The 24,459-nt window shown below is 43.8% G+C and overlaps 1 protein-coding gene across 1 annotated transcript; it reads left to right on the top strand.

Annotated features, from left to right (window-relative positions):
* Positions 1 to 14,001: 14,001 nt before the first annotated feature.
* On the top strand, positions 14,002 to 24,052 carry LOC119399356 (uncharacterized). The gene is made up of 4 exons (XM_049417356.1): positions 14,002 to 14,268; positions 18,210 to 18,470; positions 20,199 to 20,271; positions 20,720 to 24,052. The coding sequence occupies exons 1-4, from the start codon at positions 14,076 to 14,078 to the stop codon at positions 21,543 to 21,545; spliced, it is 1,353 nt and encodes a 450-aa protein (XP_049273313.1). The 5' UTR covers positions 14,002 to 14,075; the 3' UTR covers positions 21,546 to 24,052.
* The last annotated feature ends 407 nt before the right edge of the window (positions 24,053 to 24,459 follow it).

Consider the following 24,459-nt stretch of genomic DNA (forward strand, 5'->3'; position numbering starts at 1 on the left):
GCTTCAGTTGATAGTGTCTGCGCCTGTTTGTGCTTTTCTCTCCTCTTGTGTTACCGTCCATTTTTTGCGCAGTTACATAATGAATCATTACCAACTCGCCCAACTTACCACTCTTTTAAAACACCTTGTTCATAAGTCTCGGCTATCAGTGAGGCACTTTTCTATCCTGATTTACAACCAATTACATCACAAGATGTACGAGTCACCTAGCCAAGCAAAAAGTCACACGTTCACTTACACATTTGCTTAAGATGACTGGATGGTGAAAGCCATCTTTTTCTCTTAAGTCAATTGTATTGATCCCCCCCCTCTTCCCGAAAGCTTTCTGCACTTCACGTTGTTTTGCAGTGCCTCCGGGATCGGCCCACCTTTGACCAAGCGATGGCATGTGACGACATGATGACATCACAAATTTTGGTAATTTGTGACGTCATGATGACGTCATCACACGAGGATTTTTTGTATGAGATCGTGTTGACGCTGATGCCAACAGTCACTTTTCGCACTTGATGAAGCATCTAAGGCTTTCACCTCAATAAGTTGTCATATGCTCATACCTTGTCTTGAACGCTGCTGCAGGTGGCCCCATTTTCAGTGGTTTTCGGCTCAGCTGAAATGCTGCTTAGGTGGTAGCCACGAAAATGGCTGAACCATGTTTCTGGAAAACAGAAAATGTGAAAAATAAAGAAGGCACATTTCCTAACTGTGTCCCGAAAAAAAAAATTACACTTCAGAACTTCAATATATCACATGTGCCAATCCTTTTCATTCTCGCACTCTCGAACTCCTCCTTCCACCGCACGTTTGCCCCAGACCATTTTAAGCATCCTATTTATCAGGTGTACGCTGGTGTTAAAAATTTGAGCGCAAAAAGTACACAGCGGACAAGGACACGACGAGGACAAGCGCTAACTTCCAACTATCATTTATTAAAGCAACACACAAATATATGTCTGTCACATGTGGATGCGATCACAACCATATCAGTCAAAGCACAAGGGTGATAAAACAAACTAAAACCAAAACGCAGCAATAACTACTCACGAACAACACGTGCGGGTAAATTTAAGTAGGCTAGTTCCTTTTTTATTAGTGTGATGGATGGCTTGCTGATGCAGCTTCCATTCGCTATCGCCACCGCCCCAATGATGAGCCTGGTGCTATCGTTAGGGTGAGATGCCAACACTGTTGTTTTGTCAAATAAAGGCACACATTTCCATTCCGTGCAATGAGCTACCAGGAAACCATCACAGCCTTTTTTTACTTTCCGATTGTGCTCAAGCAATCGCACATTCAGGCATCTGCCTGTCTGCCCGATGTAACTTTGACCACAGCACAATGGTACGTTATATACTATGCCCCTCACACATTCAATAAATTCATTTCGGCGTTTAATTTTACAGCTGTTCGAAGGCCTTCCTACAGGACTGGTTCTGTCACATAACTGCGACAACTTGTTGGGTGCAGAAAACACAACTGAAACCCCTGCTCTTAGACCAATCTTTTTGAGATTGTGTGATATACCAAGCAGGTATGGAATAACAGCCTGCATAGTTTTGCTACGTTTTGGTTTTAGTTTATCACCCTTGTGCTTTCATATGGTTGTGATCACATGTGACAGGTATATTTTTGTGTGTTGCTTTAATAAATGACAATTAGAAGTTAGCGCTTGTCCTCGTCGTTTCCTTGTCCACTGTGTACTTTCTGCACTGAAGTTTTAACTAGAGGTGTGCGAATAGTGATATTTTGTCTCGAATTGAATTTGAATCGAATAGTGCCGAATAGTAGCCAAAAACATCAAATATCGAATACTAAACATTTTTCTTTAAAATTGAAAGAAACAATGAAGAAATGAAATCTGCTTATGTCCTCGAGCACATAACGCAGTGAGCGACTGCTACCGAAAGATATAAAACTGTCATGCAGAAACACAATCTCTTCCACATCACATGGCTTAGGCTCTCTCGCCGTGATGTTGCGGCGTTTCCTGCAGTTGAAAACATGCGCTCACTGGGCACCTTAGCAGCAGGGGCGGGAAGGTATCGCAAATAAATTTTGGCGATACCTGGATAAAGTGCAGCTCCATCCTCTTTCACAGTATTTCACAGGATCATTCTTTCTTGGGATAAGGGGCTCATTGAAGCATTTTTGAGTCTCTTGACTATAACGCCGTGTGGAAATGACATAATCTCCTTGAAAATAAACGAACGCTCGCTTTTGAACTAGGATATCGGTGCAAGTTTTAACGGAAGGCCTACTGTAACGACATTAGTGTCAGTTTCAGCCACCCACCCTAACCAAGTTGCACCATTGGCCTTTGTCGCGTTTAGATATTCGTCCTGTCGAATTATTCGAAACTTCGAATACCAGCTATTCGAAAGTCAAATCGAATTTTTCGATTCGGTATTACTCGATTCGAATTCGAAACTCGAATATTCGCACACCCCTAGTTTTAACATTACAGAATACCAACTAGCCCGCTCCCACACCTTGCTTCTGTACACTAGCAACTCCTCCAGCCAATGTCAAAGACGATTCAGATTGTTCTTTCTGGTTTTCAACAAGACAGTTGTTGCAAATGGAAAATTCCCGCTGGACAGATGCATTTTCGTTGGAAAGAATGTTTCTGAGAAAAGAGAATAGTTCCAGCAGGGCGGGGCGTGATGCTGTATCTTTCTCCGCTGCTACGTCACATGTGCCCACCCCCTTAGGTAGAAATGGACGTAGTGCAGAGAGTTCACTTGGATGGGTGGTGTCAGATGGCTTCTCCCCTAGCCCACAATGTTTTCTGTTGCGTTGCTGCAGCTGTCCACAGTTTGGGAATTACGAGAGGGGAGGGGGAAGAAGGGGCAGCGTCCATATGGCCAGAACACATGCTTTGCTGGCTGCCATTTCCTGCTGGCACTCTGCTGCTTCTCAGCAGTTTTTCTCGCAAAACAGGCTATTTTTGCTGCTGCTGTAACCACTGTGCTGCCGCTGAAGGAAATGTCCCTCTTGCAATGTCTCAAAATCATATTAGTACTACTTGAAGTACCGTATACACTCGTGAAAGGGCCGCACTTTTTTTCCGCGATTTTGATGGGGTGCAGCCCTTTCACGGAAGGGCCGACGCTGCCGTTTGCTGGCGAGAATTTTTTTTTCCAATTTGGACTGCCAAGTTGGGGGGAGTGGCCCTTACACGAGCGCGGCCCTTAGTTGAGAGTATACGGTACTACTGCAGGTACCAAACATAGCCCAACAGAAAAAGAAAAACATCCCAGAAGATTGCAGTTTTTGTTGTAACTTGCTAGATTTTAAGGGACCCTGAAATAGCTTTGACAATTTTGTGTAAACATGTTGAAATAGTACAGTCCTTGGGATCATTAGTAGACCAATTAGTTTTCTCTGTATAAAATGCGTTATTAGTTGTAATGCTACAGATTGCAGCGGTGCTGCCAGTAAAGGTTTCAGCTGCCTGTGCCCATTGCACATTGTTTGAGCAGTGTTAAATAGGCGATTGGTATGACTGGATACGTCACTGAGAACATAGGTAACATGGGCGGCCAGCAGCTGGTATTGTTGCGGCACCTAGTGGCAAGCAGAGCTCAATCATGCGCTGGTGACGGATAATAGTAGAGTGTAGCTTAGCCACTACAGACACTGATTTCCAGTGAACACGACCAAAGAAGTGTGACAGCTATCACCCACTGCTGCAACCCAAACCCTTGCATCAATTCAAAAAGCTGTTTCAGGGACCACTTCTGGCACAAAAGGCATCGAAATAGCATGAAGATGCAAAAGAAATTAAATTAGGGTATGTATAACCGAAGCGCTCACTGATTGCTTGCAAAATCTTAAAAGGTGGCATGCAATAAATATAACTTGCCGAGCTTGTTGTCTAGCAGGTCTTGAAGCTTGTCATTTTTCAGCTTCAGCCTCTCAATGCGCTCTTGCAGTTTTTGGTTTTTCTTCCTCAGCTGCTTTGATACTTCTTTTTCTTTCTGCAGCAGCTTCATTTCTACGACCTCCTCATCGGAGCTGCTACTGCTGCGACTCCTTTTCTTGCTCTGTTCCCCTTTTTTTGTTTCTTTTTTGAACGCTTGAGAACAAACACATGAACTCATGGTTAACATCACTGATCAGATAGACCCCAAACGAGTAAAATATGCCAGGAAGTTTACACTTTCCACTAATACAAACATTAAAATTTAAGTTGTAGCAACTGCCCAACTTATTTCAGCCATGACTACTTAGACAGCCATGAATAGCATTCTAACACATTTGACATTGCACGGTGTCCTGGTAACCCCACAGTTGCAGTGCTCCTAGATTTCGAACAGTGGAATTTTTGCATACTTCTTGTACTAAGCTGTTTAAGCAAAACTTTTAAGGCAATGCATCTCAAAATAAACACATAGTTACCATGACTGCAACTGGAAGGAATATGCTTGGCCTGTTGATTTTCCATACCAACTTTTTAGTTAAAAGTGCTGCTTGGGCGAGTTGGTTCATGATTAAGATAGATTTACCAGCGCACAAAAAGACGGAACATTTAGGAAGGACACACACACAGCGCTGAACTCGCAACTGACTTATTACTTCGAACGCAGGACCTTTTTGTAGGCCCGCGTCGAAGCAACAGAAAGATAACATGAAGAAAAGAAGCGATGAAAACCACGTGACAACTGCTTGCCTGAAAAAACAATCAACCGAAGGTAACCGCACAGTCAAAAATTCTTACACCACAAAGTACGCCCCCGATATGAAAAAAGTGAAAAATATAATTGATCCTAAAACCAACCGGCAAATACGTTAAAGCTAGAGAAGTCAAGGCAGCCACACACGAACGATAAAAAAGATCTAAAACGTTAAAAACTAAAATGAAATATAAGAAATGTGTAAAGCACAGGGTAAAAATCTATTGAAAAGGCATGCGCCGTAGGTAGCTTACTTCCTTATTTGAGAGGGAAATGGAAGGCCTGCTGACACATTTGTCACCCAGCCTCTGAATTTCGGCTGCCTCTAAAATCTAACAATTTTCTCGCCATGCCTGGCTAAGACAGTGCAACCCTCGAAATGCGGGGAGCAGCCGCAGTCTTGGCAGTGCATTGCTAAATGACTGCAGGCGATTGCTGACAGGTTCTGCTGGTGCTCTCCGAGACGGACATTAAGACATCTGCCCGTTTGTCCAACATAGTACTTGCCGCACGAGAGTGGCGTGGAGTACACAACTCCTTGCTCGCACGACACAAAAGGATAGCGGTGCTTTGTTTTGCACATGTCCTTGTTACCAGGGGGAGCGTACTGCCACTGCTCATTTTGTATCTGCAGATATGTGCACTCATACAAAGGCTTTCTTCAGGGGTGTGCAAAAGAGTACAATTTCATTCCAAATCAAATAGTGCCAAATAGCGGCCAAAAATATCTAATCAAATAGTATATTTACATGAAACGTGTACAGCCAGTTACTGCAAGACAAAGGAAAAATCATGGACGTTACAGCGTGGTGACAGCTATATTGCGCGCTTGTTCGGGAGGTTTTTTTTTCAGCTTTCACGGGTGCACAACCACGTTGATGGAAGAGCCACCATACCAGTTAGCAGCGCCACTCCTAATGGCTAACAGAGGGGGGTACAGTAACACGTATTATTTTCCCCCATGGTCGCGCAATACGGCTCATCTGACAACGGTAATGTGGTTCATCACCATGGGTGCTCTGGGCCCAAAAATTTTCGGGTGCCCTTTCACACTAGCGTTTCAACTGTGTGCCGGAACGATGGGAGTTTCTGAACGAGTGGTGCACAGCGGCAACTCCAAAGCCTGAACAATTTTTCACATGTGAAGCCAATCACAGAGGGTTTCACAGGCCAAAGTCAGGGTGTTTAACAGAGCTTGCGGCATACGCGACCGAACTACACAAGAAGTTCGTTCCTTCATTTTGGAAGCGAAGGTGTGAAGGGCTTGATAGTTTTCTCATGTTTTTCTTTTGTGCGGAGATGACATAATCTCCTTTAATGTAAACATGTGCTCACTTTTGAACCAAGATATTAGTGAACGTTTTAACGAAAGGCCTACTGTAACGACGTTTGCATTAGTTTTAGCCACCCTATCCTAACAAAGTTGCACCATTGGCCTTTGTTTGCATTTTAGGTATTCTTCCGGGTGAATTATTCGAAACTCCAAATACTAGCTATCTGAAAGCCCAATCGAAATCACTCGATTTGAAACTCAATTATTTGCCCACCCCTAGTCTTCTTTCCTGCCAAATAAACAAATATTTTCGTAAGTATAGACAAAACAAAGCAGCGTGCACGCTGATACGTCAGCTTTGTACAAATGCTTGAACCAGTATCCCATGTCCGCAAGAAATTTCTAGTATGTCTCTAGCACCGCACAAAAGAGATGTCTGGCAATGATGTGGTTACCCTGCAATTCTATCACCACTTCGTAATTGAAGCTCAGTGCACACTGCCTGCAAAACCTCCACTTAGTGTCCCATAAAATGCTCTCCAGGACTTCTGTCCCTTTAAAGGACCTTCTGAGCCACCTCCTTGTGTTTAACAGCTTTATGGAATTTAGAAACTGTAAAGTGTAAATGCCATTTCAATACAGCTATAGTCACCTCTCATGAAATGCACATAAATATGCAATAAGTGTCAAAGATGGCAGCATATTACTTGCATCTCTGTTCGGAAATGCTGGTCACTCATTCCGCAGGTGCCTCATGCCAGGCCACCGTTTGTCCATTTAGCAAAAAAATTTTTCAAGTATATTACCTTTTTAGTTGTGACGTCTTCAGTTTGTACATCATAGAAGATGTTGTCGGGGACAGAGATGCGTTTTTTCCCCATCCTCTGTATGAGGTCACTGAAGTTGGCTACAGAAATTAGCAAAACAAATTAGCGCAGGCCACTAATCACCAATGAGATATGAACACCGACAATGCATGCAGGTTACGACTAGGGTTATTTATTCTACCATAAAAATGACGTTCTGCACAGGCATTCACTTCCAGATGATGTCAAGTCAATGGCCGATGGCAAGAGGTGTGCCAGTATTAAAATCTGAAGACAAACCGCATGTTCCTAATTACCACCCAATCTCGATTAAATTACTTCCACATCACATATACAATATTGCAGTACACAATACCAAAACAATTAGTCGAATATAATGAAGATAATGTGTTCTATGTGAGCTAACACGGTTCCTAGAATTGCTTGTCAACTTTCCCTCAGTTTTTGAAAGTCCATTCCATTGCCACTGAAATCTATTGCAGAGAACAAATTGATATAACCGTAATAAACTTGTCAAAAGCATTTGACACTATTCCTACTTCCATATTTTAAGAGAAAAGATGCGAGTTTGTCATTGTTTCAGATATTACTAATTTGGCCGAAGCGTATTTGCTTAACAGGTATCATTGACAGTCAGATGAAGCATTTCAGTGACGTTTAGAACAGACTTGTAAAATGTTTCCCGCCCTTGTAGCAGCCCGCAAGGTATTACAGTATTGCAAATCAAACATTGAAAAATGCCCGAGACCATTACCACGTGCACACGAAAGCAACGATGTGGGCTTGCTGGTTAAGCATGAAGAACAACTTAATTGTAGCAGCGCGAACACCACATGCGGACAAAAGAAGGCACACAAAGAAAACACACACATCTGTGTGTCTCCTTTTGCCCATGTGCCGAATAAACACATGCAGGGAGCGGCGTTTGCCACGCATTTGTTCTGTGCTGCGAAACAGGTCCCTAAACGAACGCCAGCAAAAGCGACACCCCGAAGAAGACTGCACTCACCACCAAGGAGGACAACATCTCCAGGAAAATAGTCTTCTTCGACGTCGTCCTCCAAGTTGCTTCTCCAATATATCTCTTTGTTTTTGTCACAGTCTTCCACGGTAACGGGGTTGAAATCCTTAATCAGCTTAACGCTGACTATCGCAAGATAGCCGTCCTTATATATCACGTACGCTACCTTCGGTGCAGTCATACTGAAATGCGATGACACGAAGAACCACACGAGACTTTCACAGCACTTCCAGCACTACTGTACCAACTGTACGACAACCATGCTGACCATGCCTTCCAAGATGGTCCAAGATATCCAGTGCCTTAAGAACAGGCCCGGTACTACACCGACTACACTTTAAATAACAAAATCCAAACATGCCAGTGATTCTATTTGCTGATTGTCGCGCCACCTATCAAAAAGAATTAAACTATTATACTTGCAGTTAAAAAAATTTTGCATTTAAATAGTGTGTTTTTTTGCCAACAGGTGACAGGGCAATCAGTCAGTCACCAATTTTTTTTTGTTTGGGGGGGGGGGGGGTTGGCGTATTTGTATTTTGATAATCTTTTAAGAGCTACGCTTGAAATCGCTGCTTTACATTTTATTTACCTGCCTGTATTGTTTCTTGAGTTGAGATAATTCTGTGGGTTTTTTTGTATTCCGGAATGGGGATTCATCGGTTTGTGGGGTCTATGGAAAGGTGTCATGGTGCCAGGACATTTGGAAACTTGGTGGTTTGCGTGAATTCAAAATGCAAACGTACGCCAAACCTCCAGCTTAATTGGATAAATAAATAAAGTGTATTTCTCTATGTTCAGGTAAAGCGCGGCTCATGGAAAGCGCGGCATAGCACGCTACAGAGGAACAGATACCGTAAACCATTTTCAGCAAGCTTGTTATTTCTTATTTTTCGCTAATCGCGCGCACCGAAGGACCTCAATAAAGTTATTCATCCATCCATCCATCCATCCAGGAAGTTGACAGACGCTAGTGGGTATAACGTTGCGTATAAAGGACACGGACACCAAAAGAGACGACGTAACACACAGGGCGCGTAACCACTAATGGCAAAACAACAGGCCCAAATTGCAACCTTGTTGACGGACGCGTCTTACACATTCCCTGTGATCTTATTTATGAGTATATATGCAACAAGACGGTAACAACTAATCGAGAAACCAGCCTATGAAACCACAGCACTGGTTTCATGTGAGGTGCGCTGAACAGGGGCGTAGTATCATTTTGTTCTGTGTATGCCATGGCAAAAAAAAAAAAAATTGGGGGGAGGGGGGCACGGGCTCGGGTCAGCAGTCGAGCACCGGGAAAGGATTCATGCTCAGGCCACTTAAGTCTGCATGTTAGTTCATCTTCTTCGTCGAGAGGCATCTACATGTACGTACGTTATACGTACATGTACTTCAGATCGGCAGGAGACCAGCGATGTTGGAGCGAGCTAGGTTGCATGCCCTGCGGCATATACTAAAATTAAAGAGGTGCTTAAAGGGGCCCTGCGACACTTTTGTGACTGCCTTATTTAGCACCGCAAATGCGTGTAGTTATGAATGCCGAGACGAACGCAAAAAGAATTATGTAAATTGGTGCACGAGAAGTGAAGTTATTAGTCCTCAAAGTTCAAAACTCAAGCAGACGACGACGAGAAACGTTTTTTTCGGATTTCACTCTCCCGCTGACGTCAAAGACCGGCTCCAATCACCGCGCGCGTCTTATAAAGACATACCGGAAATGTCCCCTCATGGTGGCCTTCACACAGTACATTGCTACACCTCTTTTTGACGGCGTTGTTACCATGCTTACGACAAACCACGTCCGTCAGCTAGCAGACGCTCCCATGATTTGTCATGTAGTGCACAAAATGAGTCAGGAAGACATAACAGACCTCGAGCGCGAGCTCTTGCGACGCAGTGATTGATTGCATGTCGTGCACGCCATTGCAAATTGAAAGTGCGTCGCTGAGCCCCGCGCAACGCGAGGATGGCTCCATGGGCCCAAACGAAACGCTAACGCCCGATGACGCGGAAGGCCTCGGCCGGTAAGCGTTTAGATTTTTTTTTTCGTTGACAGCATCGCGCCGAATAGAGCGTTGCGTGTTTCGCAGGTGCCGGTGTGGCCGGTGTTGCTCGATGCCGCAAAAGACAAAACGCGGAAGAGTATCGTTTGATTACCATTCCACAACGCACCTAGCGTCGTGTTCGTTGTTTTGAAAATATATCAGTCAGACACAGGAATCATTTGTTTCTGAGAAAGCATAAAAAGGGGTTTTGCTCCTCTTAGACCTCCGTAGTATGACCTAGCTACCACCATATGAATATTGCACGTCACGTGTCGCGTCAAGCCAATCAAAAACGAACGGTCTTTGTCGTCACTGTCACATGACATCACGCCACTTCCTGTAAGAGAAATAGCCGATGTGTGTCGCCATAGTGCGAAATTAAGGTAGTTTATCCCGTGAATTAAAATTATAACCGCTTCGATTTCGGCGTTGCCACTTGCGCAACAATATCGGTGCATTCCACAGTGCCAGAAGAACCGATGAAAAAGACATGCTCAAATTGTGTCGCAGGGCCCCTTTAAGTGCATATGTGCGCTGGTTGCGAACGGCTGTCCTTACGTCGATCTCCAGCGCGTTATCTCAGGTTTTCGGGGTGGGGGTTCAACAACCCTTGTGTGTGTTCGTGCGTGCGTTTGTACACACATGCAAAATTGAAAAATGTGTGTGTGTGGGGGGGGGGGGGCAGGCATTTGAACCGCCCCCTTACTACAGTGACCTGGATGGTAGCAATGCAGCTGTTTGCCGGGTGCGGAACTCGTGGAGAATTAATGGATAGGTGGGCTGGTCCAAGGAACTGAGGACGCGGAAAAAGGACGAAGTAGAATTACACACGCGATCACCCGTGTTGTGTGATTCTACTTCGCCCTTTTTCCCGCGCTCTCAGGGCAATCAACGGAGAAATTGTGGAGTCTGGGTGAGATTCCCGGGAAGTGTAGTTGGGAAATGACTATAATAAGTACGCTGCCAGTGGAAAATTCCTGTTTCTGAGCTGGCTATTTGGAACAGAGGAGTTCAATGACGGACTTATGAAGGATAGTACTTTTTGGTAGTCACATCTGCGAGCAATGAATTGCTAATAAATATATAACTTTTTTCTATCACCAGAAGAGTGTTTAAAGGTATGGGCTGCAGACACTCTTCCAGTTTTGCATTCGTTAATTATCTTTCGTTCCCTCCCTTTGTAAACAAAATATCTGCTGTAAGAACCTTGCGAATAACTAAAATGATACATACCTTCAAGTTACTACGTTTAATGACCACCTGTTAATTGCTCTACATAGCAAAAGTATACGTAAATTGCTCGCAATTGCCAAGACCACCAAGACTCCAATCATATCGCTGCCGACGACAGCGCCAAACCGCGTTCGGTGGATCGCTGATCTCCTTCCCTTCGCATACTTCGCTCCTCCAACATTCCGCTACTCTATACAGTTCCCTCCGCTGCTTTCATCGTATCGTGATCTTCATTTGTGCTTTGATCAGCTAGTCATGAGTCAGCCAACAGAAAAGAAACGTCGAAAGCTGCATTTAGGCCCAGATACTCCATTTATAGTACCCCGTTCAACACAATGGTACAGCCAGCAGTCGAGCAGCAGTACTCCGCCGACCGCTTCGACTCATCACGCAGGTGTTTCAAGCTCGCCCCCAGACAGTTCTCACAGGTCCCAGGCATCACTAGGGGAGCAGCCATGTCACATGGACGGCTGTTCTGCTGATACGGGTCCTATCAGAGTAACAACAGATATGCAAGAAGGAAGCGACGACACCTTTAACAGCGCGCATGACGACGATGAATACCAAAGCTCCAAAGAAAGCAGTGACAACGAAGAAAGCCATTCAGAAAATGACAGTGAAGACGGCGACACTCGACCTCTCCGAGATTCAAATCAAGACCGAAGCTCCGGAACCGAAGGCGATAGTGGTGACGATCTCCCTGGTGACCGCACTTCTGTGCCCTCGTTCGACGAGTCACAATTGCTTGCCAGATGCATCGCGGCTTTTGGAACAAAAACACTTTCGGGATCACCAACTACAATTGCAGTGGCTATTGTTTTGATAATGTCGTTCATAGCAGCTCACGGGCTCCCCTGGTCTGCTGTGGACGACCTGTTAAAACTTGTAGACGCTTTGTTCGGTTTCCAAAGATGCGGCCTACCACAGTCGAAGTACCTATTGAGGAAACTGTGGTCCGCGAAATGCGATTCCGTCAGCAGATACCACTACTGCTGTAGTCAGTGTGGCAAGCTGCTCGACGTTTGTAGCGACAAAGTGCACCTGACTTGCAGGGCCTGCCGGAGTACTGTGAAAATATCGGACGTAAAAAGCGGGGGCACATTTTTTTCCATTCTGGACGTCGGAATGCAGCTTTCCAGCACAATAGAAAGGCTCTCTGGCGTCTTGTTTGAGAACCTCAGCAAGTTGAAGCAGCAGGCAGAAGGTGGGTGCCGCTTGATTCGTGACATCACAAGTGGCATGATGCACCGCACTTTGCGGAAAAAGGGGGTGCTGAAGTGGAGTGATTTGACGATTACCTTGAACACGGATGGCAGCCCACTATACAAATCGTCCAATTCCTCAATATGGCCTGTACAAATGATGATAAATGAACTTCCTGCGCCATACAGACATAAGAATGTCATTCTTGGAGGCTTATGGTATGGACGTAAACACCCGAACATGCTGCTCTTTCTGGAGAAGTTTGTCGATTCCTTCTGCAAGATTGGTGAACTTATTTGGAAGTGCCCTTCAACTGTTGTTCACAGCAAGATTTACACCATCTGCGTATGCGTCGATGCGCCGGCGAGGGCAGCCGTTGGAAACCAGGTCCAATTCAATGGCTTTTTTGGCTGCCCATGGTGTCTGGCTTGTGGAGAAAGCCAAGAAGGTAAGTGCATCAAAAACATTTACAAAGCAAAGTGCCTGAACAAGCTTTCACAATGCTTCAGCATGATCAGTAGACCTTTTTCAAGCAATCCCAGAATGCCCTATGGGAAAAGTGTATGTTGAGCGAGCGGGCTGTGTCGTTGGCCACTGCTCGTTGGTGCTGTGGGAGCACGAAACAGCAAGAACATGCCGCCGCTTGTTGACTACTCTTAAATCGTAATCACTACACATATACGAACGCACCTGCATGTATCTATACGCATGAAATTTGAAAGGAATAACGCAATCAATGTTGGTATTACCGAGCGGATGTATATCGGATGTCGCAGTTAAGCGGTCTACCATCATCGTGTAATATCATCAAGACGTATTATCATAAGCAATATGAGCTGGCATACCGAATTTATGTTTATTCAATGATTACTTGTAATTTGCTGGTATGAATGTGACTTGTGGAATTGCAAGAGATATGTTTCCGCTTGATCGAACATTTACTGCCATGAACACTTTTGCAAAAAGTAATTTCAGTGTTGCGTCTCGTATTGCTCATGACAATACATATACTACAGTATGTATGGTCACCTCTGAGCCAACATGTAAAAACACAAGCGGCATTTGTAAAATCTAATACCTGCAGTTAGTGTCAACGAAGGGTGCTAGACGTTTATCATTTTTCGCCTATAGTGCAAGCGACGAGCACTGTCTAGTTAACGTGTCCATTTTATTAAAGGCCTACTATACTCTCTCGTGTACTCTTTGAATATCAGAACCTCACCTTGTGCTCGTCGACAGGGTCTGTGAACGTTGAGTCCAAATGCATATGCGAATTTCATAGACTGCTCCTGGACTTTATCTAGGAAGCCGAGTTGTATCTTTTTAATTCATGCCGTACGCCATACTGGCGCAAAAAAAAAACAAACAAAAAGAAAACCCAATGACACTTCGGAACTGCTCAGCTGGTCCAACAGTGGCACGCAGAAACACTAGACAGACTGAAATCGCAGAGGCCATCGAAGCTGAACACAGGAGTTCATGATTCAATTACAAAGTAACATGCTGCACCTTGCCAAGTTCACTTGATTTGAGAAGTGCTGGCAGGGCGCAGGCAGAAAGCTAAAGCATGAGGTCTGCTCGCTCGTTGCTGCAGTTGCTGCTATGTACACACTTTTCCCATGAGCGCTTGCGCACCCTTTGGTGGTGCTCGTGTGCATAAAAAGAGCTCTATTGAATGTACTCAGCAAAGTCCTTATCTTGTTTTTGTTTCATTTCACTGCAGGGCGCCTATTATACTTGCATTCGAAACCTGACGTGGAGAGGACATCAGTGGGCATCCAAAGAGACATGACCCTGGCATCGAGGCTGAAAACCCCAGTGAATGGCTTCAAAGGGGTGTCCCCACTGATGAAGCTCCCACACTTTGATCTTGTGTGGGGCTATACAGTGGAGTATATGCACAGTGTTCTACTTGGCGTAACGAGGCAGTTTTCCGATTATTGGTTCGACTCGTCAAACAGCAATGAGGCATACTACATGGGTGAGTGTACCATAAACCTCATGATGAAGTAGTAGTGTGCACAAACATTCTAGAAGAACAGTGCACATTGCCTGCTTATGTATTGCTGCCAAACTTCAGACATACATATGTTAGAATGTGATCCCGTCTCATATACACTTCGGCAAATTATTTTGGCATCTCTGCCTATGTAAGGATTCACACACTTGAAATTATCCACAAAAAGCAATAGTATTGTTCACGGCTGCTGTGGTATCGCTGATCAATAATTAGTTCATGTTTTCATTTTTAAGCCGATTTTAAATTTTGCATCACTTTCCTGCTCCTTCAAGAAATTGGAAGTCATCTTAAAATTTTTAATCTGCACAAGGGTGCAAGCCCTCCCAGTGACACGCAATGCAAGACAGAAAACAAATAAATATTGCTATGTTAATGCGTCTGCTAGCCTGTTAGCTGAAACCCATTTCAAGTGCGAGACATTTTGCTGCAAGAGCAGCACACAAGCCAAAAAACCTGTTTTTCGAGCCGTCCTTATTTATTCTTTCAAGGGGTACTGCAATAAAAATTTTCAGGGTTTTCTTTTTTTTTTCGCAAGTCAAAGGCCCAGCCTTAAAGAGCCTAGAAAATGTAATGGTATAAGGGTGAGTGTGCCTTGAAAAATTACTTACACATTTTGAAAAGCTACTTTTGGTTCCTACTGTATTACTGTGATGTCAAGACATGGTATGAGCTTCTCCTCACGCTGAACTAAGGTGACGGCACAGTGAGAGCAGACAATTGAGGAAGCGTGTGCACAAGGCCATTTTGTATGTTTTTCACATGATGTCATCACATCTTGCTATACTGCTCAATAAAGCCGTGTGAACTTATTTGCACTGCATACTGGCATCACAATTGACTTTAATGTTAAAGCCAATTGTTAGGGTTGTGTGAATAGTGAAATTTCATCTCGAATTGAATAGCACCAAATAGTGGCCAGAAATATTGAATATATAATTGAATATCGTATACAAATAATTTTATTGAAAATTTAAAGAAAGAACAAAGAAATTAAATCTGATCATGTACTCGAGCACTTAACGCGGTGAGCGACTGCTACCGAAAGACTACAAATTGTCATGCAGAAACACAAGTTGTTCCTCATGACCTGGCTTCAGGCTCTCTCAAACAGCAATGAGGCATACTACATGGGTGAGTGTACCATAAACCTCATCGTGAGGTTTATGGTACACTCACCCATGTGATGTCACAGTGTTTCGTGCAGTTCAAAACATGCGCTCACTGGTCACCTCAGTAGCAGGGATGGGAAGGTATCGCAAAGCAATTCTGGCGATACCTGGATAAAGTGCAGCTCCATGCTCTTTCCAGTATTTCAAGAGATCATCCTCTCTTGGGATCAGGGGCTCATTGAACTATTTTTGAACCTCTTGACTACAAGGTCTGAGCTCAGTGTGCTGGTTATTTTTCGGCACTAGCACTTCGACAGTCTCCCAGACTGTTCCCTGGCCTTCTTTGCTGCAGCCACGGCATGCGAAAATGATATAATCTTCTTTAAAAGAAACATGCGCTCGCTCTTGAACCAGGATTTCGGTGAAAGTTATAACGAAATGCCTACTATAACGACGTTAGCATTAGTTTTAGCCACCCCACTCTAACCGAAGTTGCACCATTGGCCTTTGTCGCGTTTTAGATATTCGTGCTGTCGAATTATTTGAAACTTCGAATACTACCTATTAGAAAGTCGAATCGAAATATTCGATTAGGTATTATTCGATTCGAATTCGAAAGTCTCATATTCGCACACCCCTACCAATTATATTATCAGCATTTCGTGAGCTTAGCACTTGCTCAAAGCTGTCTTGTATACAGGATATTTCTGTGCTCGTCGTATATTGGCATTTTATTTAATGAATGCAGAAAATTGGCCATTGCATATATAAAATTTGTCTGCTATGTAAACCTGTTGGTTGCAGCACTTTGGCATGATCACAAGGAGTCATATTTATTCTGTGTTCTTTTTTTGTGTGTGAGGAGTGCAAGCGGGCGGGGGCCTTACAGGTGTACTCAACTTAGCCTTCTATTACATGAATTATGAAAAAGGGATCTGAAAAATTACTTTCTCAAAATTTATCAAAAATAGACTAACAAGAATGTATACAAAAGAATTTTCAGATTTATTGTGATTTTAACAAAGACACAAGTATGTGCCTAATATGGCACGCCATGTCGATTGCCAAGGGATGTTGCTGCCATGGTTGAAAAAGAAAACCTCAATAATTTTGGTTTTCTTTGCATTATGTGTGAAATAAAACAACGCAAGTGTTTTCTGTGGTCAGGCATAATTGAACATTCCACTTAGTGCGTCTCACTGTTAACCTCTATGTGCAAGATGGCCGCTTACATGTTTGCCTCTTCTCATAGCGCCACCTTGCTACACATTCCTGCCCAAATAGCCAAGCACTGACATGCAGTTGGTAGCGTCAGCTGCCAAGAAAATCGAAAAAAAAAGCTATCGACTTGAATTAGTCAGACCTCGCATAATTTGTTCATGTACCCATGCTAATAATGTCAAAATATTGCCAGGTACTGTTGCTGGCACCTAAGACTTTTGTGAAGCATCCGAAAACCTACTACTATCATCTAAATCCTGCACAACATAGCTGTGCTGCATGATCTCAGAGGCTGTGCTTATTTATATTTGAATTGTGCAGCACAACATAGATGATAGCATATTGCACATTTCCTCACTGAAATGCATACTGTGCCAAATATGGCACATACTGTTTTTTGGTTGTACACCATAGTGGAAAAAGGAATTCAGAAAAATAATAACGAGCATGAATTGTTAAGGCTATGAGATACGCCAAAATATTGTTTTCGTGCATCTGTAGCAAAAGACAGGTTGCGAGAAAAAATAGCAATCACTGTTGTTCGCATGCCGGACTTTACGTGTACTATGAAATCTATTTCATGTCTGTTTTTCGTACTGCTCCAGAGATGGCAGCACTTTTGTTATATTAAGTGTGCATAACTAGGGAATTACTGCGGCAGTGTCACATTATCAACTGAGTCTGTTGCACCTGCAGTAGAAAATGTTAATTGGTATGTGCCAAATATGGGACACCATGCAATAGAGTGTTAAGGGTATCCACACGGCCTCTAATAGGATAATGCACAAGCACATATCCGAGGTCATGGTGTTACAATAGCTCATGCAAGGCAGATGTTAACATTGCAAGTGCTTTGACACGTTTGCATTACCATATATGTTTGTGCAGTACTTTAAATAGTTGTGAAACACCTTGTATGTTTGTGCAATACCTGAGTTATTTCGGAACCTTGCTCTGAGGCATAGTGGGGAATGGTTTCAGAAGTACACATGCATATTCGACTTGTGTAGAAAGTCTAGTAGTGAACAGTGATGCGGTCTACAGATCCATCAATCTAGGTCCAGGGGCCTGGCCGGCCAGGGCTTTCTTCGAAGTACTCATCATAGTGTCCAAAATGTAAACACCACATTATATTTTCAAACAGGGATCCTAATGTCACCTGATGTGATATCTAGCTGTAGCACGAATGTTGTGTTTAGGGTTTTACATGCCAAATCACTATATGAATATGAGGCATGCTGTAGTCGAGGTTTCTGGAAATTTTGACTGCCTGGTGTTCTTTAGTGTGCCCCGATATCATGCAGCACTTGGGCCTCTAGCATTTCACCTTTGTCGTAATGCAACCGCTATGGCTAGGATCAAGCCTGCATCTATTGGGTCAGCAGTCAAGCACCATAACCACTATGTCACTGTCAGCGGCAGTAACACGTACAAAATGCATGAAGTTGCCATGTAATGATGTTTTGAGTGCTGCTTAATAAGCTTCTTTGAGAATGCTTCAGGGGCCCTTTAAACCATTTGAAGATAGTTTTTTAATAGTAGTTGACAAGAATTATTTGCTGCTCCATACAGGACGTCCAAGCACGCTCCGACTAATTAACCAACGCCTGCTGAGCATCCGACCACCCCACCATTTCACCCGGCTGCCTCGCACATTACGGGAGCGGTGCTACTGGAAAGCTCACGAGTGGCGAAATTGGCTACTGTTCTATTGCTTGCCGTGCTGTCGCCCTGTCCTACCACAGAGATACTTTCGCCACTTCGCCCTCCTGTCTGAGGCAGTTTTTGTATTGATTTTACAAGAGCTGTCATCTGACCAGATTGATCACGCAGGTAAGAACACTTCGATGGCTCAAAGCGTTACCTCTCACATTTTATTAAATTGGGTCTTGAATACAAGGTAAAAGTATAGTATGGGTGTGCTATTTGTGGTCGTTAAAACCAATCATATTTATTTTGTCTGGACTTCGTGCCATCGAAAGGATAATCAAGTTTCAAAAGGACTTACTAAAGCAAGCTAGACATGCTTTTTACGTATAATTCCACTATTTTGCAAGTGCAGTAAAATTTATTATCATTGGCTGATTGTTCATTTCCAGCAGGAATTGACTAGTGGTTCAAATAATGAGCAAGAAAAAGGTATCTTTTTCTACTAGTAGCCAAAGAAATTTGTCAGTATAGTATGTAGGTAACTTCGTGCTCCGCTTGCAAACTGTGGTGCACAGCTACAAGATTTTTGCTGAATTTGTTTAGAGCATTGTTTGCTATCCACGGAATGTCTTGCCTCACCGAGCCCAAGGTGTGGCTCAGGACCCCTTTAAAGGGACCGACAACTGCCCAGAATATGAAATGAGTTGACTCCACTGATGTAAAGATTGTCCGTTGCACTGACTCAAACCAACCCTGTTTTTTTCGTGAGAGATGGATTTATATTTTTATTTCTTAATTGAAAGTCGCGAAAAATGACCTGTGGCGCCTCTAGCGGCAAAAACATGAATGATTCGATGAAGACGGCCACGTGACCGTTGATTGCTGTACGCGGTCGACGATTTTTTTGTTAGTATTGAAATATTGTTCGTTTCTTTATATTAAAAGGTAGTACTCCATAATAATGTACATATAGGCCTGCGTTAGTAGTATGCATTAAAGTGGCGCTGCCTTCGCGTGACGTAATGATTCCATGCTCGTCAGCGCGTCTTGAGCAACTTTTCAGCGTGCTCATGCAACCGTGCACGCAGTTTCCAGGTCGCTAAGATTTTGGAGCGACATAGTTTTGCTATCTACACTTCGTCTCAGAAATGACGCGCGCTGCTACTCGGTGCGGCCGTGCATATGCACAGTTACGTTTTCGATTACTTGGCTTGGCTCGTGTATCGAGAGAGTAACGACGCCGGGGCAAGCCATCGATGACACAGGCGCAGGCAACCTTGGGCGCAGGCACACACAACGCTGTATAAATACCGGGAAGCTGTATAAAGCCACACACCTCATTGTAACAACTTGCTATTTTCAAAAAAGGTTGGAAAGCTCGAAATAAAGGTGGTTAAGCATAGTTACAGTAACTCCTGCGCAGGGAGAACAACGGCAGCTTTCACAAGGGCTAGCGGCATCGCTATCAATCCTCAGCGTTGCTGGAGCAAGCCTGCATGCGTGTTTGGAGCCTTTCAGATCGAAAAATACTGCTTATAAAATAACTACGTGCTTTTCGGATAAACCACTGCAGCTACAAACGCTACGAAGGGTGAGCTTCCTGTCGCGCCGTAAAAAACTGGGTCGAGAAAAATCAGTTGTCGGTCCCTTTAAAGTAATTAGGACTGTGGCAGTTTGTTGTGGACATCTCTCCAAGATTTTACTGATTCTGCCATATCGTGACCCAATGAATGGTCAGCGCCCTGTTCCAGGGCACTTATGCAAAAGTGATGAGGGCAATTGCTCAACATTGCCTTTACAAATGTTTAATGCAGGGACAAATGCACTGATGCATGCTCTTATGCAGCTGCCATGTAACTAACATTTGCTGCATTTTACCATAGTTTCTCATGGCTCTTGTATGCTTGACAGTAGCCGTAAGAAAGAGCTTCAAGAGACTTATAAGCAGCGTGGACTATGTCATACTGCATGGAATAGGCAGCAGGCAAATGTTCAAATAGGAGGATGCTGCGTGCATGTACACACATCTTGCAGGTGCATCATGTGACACGATGCTGATTACATCTCATCAGTCTGTGTAAATGTGACGCTATCAAATCTTGGTATGGTTGGCTTTTTTTCTAAAAATATTTCTCACATTTGTACTTGCTTTTATTCAAGGCTGTGGTACACACTTTCTCTTGGCATGGAATCTTGAAATGCTTGTCACCACTGCATCCTTCCAAATGTCTTCGAAGGCCCTGTTTTCCAATTTTTAATTTGTGGACGTCCCGCTTTTCAGAGGAACTAAATATTGAGTTTCTTGAATATGTCACCATCTCTACACAGGTGGCTTGTGCCGCTCAGTTGTGCAGTGAACGCAGCTTATTTATGACAGGCCACGCTGCACTAAAAGGATGTTGTCATGTTGTGTAGTATGATTGTAAAAACAGTTGTTTATCACATGTTTACTACTCTTTTTCAGGACTGCTTCTCACAACCTTTGTGTCCCAGGCAGCTGGGCTCTACGGCCAGCGATGTATGAGCTTTAATGTACATCAACTGCTCCATCTGGCTGAAGCTGCAAGACAGTTCGGTCCTCTGTGGGCACATTCTGCTTTCGCATTCGAAAGTAGTAATGGTGAGCTAGTTAAACTGGTAAATGCTGCGAAAGCTGTGCCAGAACAGGTACTGGAAAGGGTGATATTGTCACAAGAGCTTCAGATCTTGCTTTCGGCACTTCCTTTGCCATCAAATGTGCTAAATTTCTGTACAAACATGCTTGGTAATCCGAGAACCGAACATGCACGACGCATTGGAGCTGCCTGGGTGTTTGGTGCGCCAAAAGATGTTTCTTCTGTCAGTCATCAGGAGTCTTCTTGCTTGCAAGCATGGTGTGGTCATGTGCCAATTGTGCAAGAATACTTAAGGTTTTCATTTCTGGGCACAATCTTTCATAGCCAAAGCTACAAGGCTGGAAGGAAAAACAGCTCGGTGTTTGAATGCAAGAGTGGAGGTTTTTATTCTATCAAGAGAATATTTGAAATCACCGATTCATCTTCTGTTTTAAATGGCGAGGCTGTCCTCCTTTGTACAAAAATAATTACAGGTGACAACATAGCAGGACTGCCACCACATATTTCTGACTGTTTCTTTTCGTTAGCGTATTCCCTGGTACCACTAAGTATCAATGACATTGCTAAGGCTTGCGTTCTGATCTCTTTGAATGACAAAGAAGACTACATTTGTACAGTTCCTAACATGCTAGAACGTGACTAAGGTTGCAATAGTGATGTCTCACAGGCAGACATGTACTAGAAGTGGTAAAGGAATACATCCCAAAACCACGATATGACTATGAGGGAAGCTGTAATGGAGGGCTCTGAAAATTTTGATTATCTTGTGTTCTTTAGCATGCACCCAAATCTAAGTAATCGGTTCTTTAGCATTTTGCTTCCATCGAAATGCGGCCGTCGTGGCCTGGGATTTGATCCCGCAGCCTTCGGGTCAGCAGTCTAGCATCATAACCACTAGCCACCGTGGCGGGTAAGGAATACATCTACTTAGGGCAGGTACATAGTTGCCGCAAACCCGAACCATGAGACATGTAACGATAAGGATGAGAATGGGCTGCTGTGCATTTGGCGGGTCTTCTCAGATCATGAATGGCCGTATCTGGGCTCATTGAATTCTCTTATCTGTCCCCATGCGAGCTTGTAGTGGCCGAGAACGTAATGTCAGCATAGATTTGCCATGTGGAGGTCTGACTGCAGCTATGGGGCAAGTTTGCACACATTGATGTTGAACAATAGCCTGAACAACATTTCACCTTGAGGCCAAACATAGGAGTGAGCGTGCTGCGTGTTGCTCTGAGCACAATGTTTACTTTGCAGTTTGTAGAAAGTCCTGAAAGTAATGAAAGATTCCTCCACCCATGCTTGCAAGAAGTTGCGGATGTCTGAGTAGGAGTAATCCATTGGCCTGGGTGGCACAAAGTAGCTTACAGTAAACTCAGACGGAAATCTCTTAAACGGAACTGCTACTTAAATGGAACAAATGCTTTAAGATGATTGGTTCTGTTCTCGAAGTCTGCAACCCTGTTGATCTCCAACGAAACTGAACTCCTATTAAATGGAAAATATTTTCCTTGTCCCTAGGTTCTGTTTAATGAGAGTCTACTGTAGTTGCCTTGGTTTTATCTTGTTTGTATCCCCAGTCAGTGTGTCATGCATTATGTTGACAAGGAGAATCAATCGGTCCCACTGTGAAATCAAGGTAGATTCGTGGTATAGGATCGTTGAGAAATTGGCCTTTTGTTCGCTAGGTGGACTGCACTTGTTTTGCAATATACATTTAGGGTGTCCGTTCTCTAGCTGCTGAGTGGTTATTATTTGGTGGCGTTTTTTTCACTCCTAATGGTAAAATTGTTATGACAAAGTCCTTCCTTGCCAAAGCCGCTGCCGTTGGGTGATCTGCATTGAAATCAAGGTGGTAAAACCCACGTTGTGTTTCGATGTTTTTCCTACGTCTCATTTATTTTATTTACAAATCCAGTTGTCTGTGTCGACAAATGTAGCAGAAGTGGGTAACAAATTTAATACAAACAAAAGAAGCCAAAGAAAGATTATACAAAAGAGATAAACAAGTGATGTAGTTCGGTACTTGCTCAACGAACTCCTGAAAAGCAACGTGCGAAGTAAGCCATTCAAGTTGTTCCACATTTCAACGGTCAGTGGAACGAAATTATTAAAAACAGTCTGAGTGTGACCTGAAAGGAACAATGTTATGTGTATGGCAGTGTTGGGTTGCACATACACTGGGAGATATGAGAGAGAAAGGTTCCTGAATACCAGATGGGATGTGTGAATGATCCTGCTCACCATAATGATTTATTCCTGTGTGCACCTATGTTTCAAAGTCTGCAATCATGAAACATGAGCATGTGGTGAAGTTGAAAAAATGCGATCATAACTGTGCATGAATCTGATTGCCTTTTTGTGAACTGATTCCAATTTATTGATGTACAATCACGCTGTGAGGGGACCAAACAGTTGAAATGTATTCCAATAGTATTGAAAGTTGGGTTAGTTGGTACGGTAGCATGTTTAGGTACAGCGCGAGGAACGACGAAGACGGAATAGAACAGAAGGGACACAGTGTATTCCAGTATTGGGCAAACCAGTGATTTATAAGCAGTTGACTTGCATTCTTTTGTTTGCATTTTTGAATGTTCAGTTAAGGTAGCCATGTTTTCCAAGTGTTTCCAAATGTTTCCCAATCATACCCTGAGGTATGAAAAAAAGAGAAAGAGGCCCTAGCAACACTTCTTCAGCTTGGTCAGAAAACGCTGCTGATCGGTAGTCGAGGCACCCGAGAACATGTGAGCGAAACATAATAGCGCAGCACGCGGCCTGAAATTCACAATTCTCAAAATCGGCTAAAAATAGCTCGCTCTTCTCTTGATAAATGATTCCATAGACCCAAATGGCCATGCCATAAACGCAGTCCACAGTCAATGGCTGATTTGAGCATCGTGAGCTACATAGTTGCTGTGGCCGCCGCGGGATGCCGCGACATGCCTGCGCGCTCACTCATGATGACACTGAAAGTAAGCCGCCCGTTCAAAGAAAAAAAAGGTGCTCAAGGTCATGATTCGCACTGATGAATGGATGTAGCTTCTTGCCACCTTGTCATTTCCCCCTCCCCCTACGTAGCTTTCAGCGCGTTCGCTCGTACAAAAGGAGAGAAAAAGCGCTAAAGCGTGCGACAAAGCCCTGTAACTCCGCTTGTACACTGCCATCCTTTATGAAAGGGAACACGCGAGCGCGTGGCCTGCGCCATGCGGCAGTTGCCTACAGCACCATCAACCGACAGCTAAGGAAAGCACGTCCGCTTTTGCTGTCATCTATTGGCAAACAAAATAACGAGTCATGATCGGTGGACAAGCGCTGCTAGATTACACTCCCGCTCCGGTATCCAACGGGCGATGCTGCCGAAAGCGGACGTGCTTTCTTTGGCTGTCGGTTGATGGCGCTGTAGGCAGCAGCCGCAGAGCACAGGCCATGCGCTCGCGTGTTCCCTTTCATAAAGGACGACAGTGTACTTAATGAGTTCACTTCAGTGCCACGAAACTTTGGTGCCTGGTGGTCATGACGGTGTCTCGCGTACGTACGACAAGATGTTTTCAACAATT

Source organism: Rhipicephalus sanguineus, chromosome 7 (assembly GCF_013339695.2).
Source record: "Rhipicephalus sanguineus isolate Rsan-2018 chromosome 7, BIME_Rsan_1.4, whole genome shotgun sequence".
Classification (NCBI taxonomy): Eukaryota; Metazoa; Arthropoda; class Arachnida; order Ixodida; family Ixodidae; genus Rhipicephalus; species Rhipicephalus sanguineus.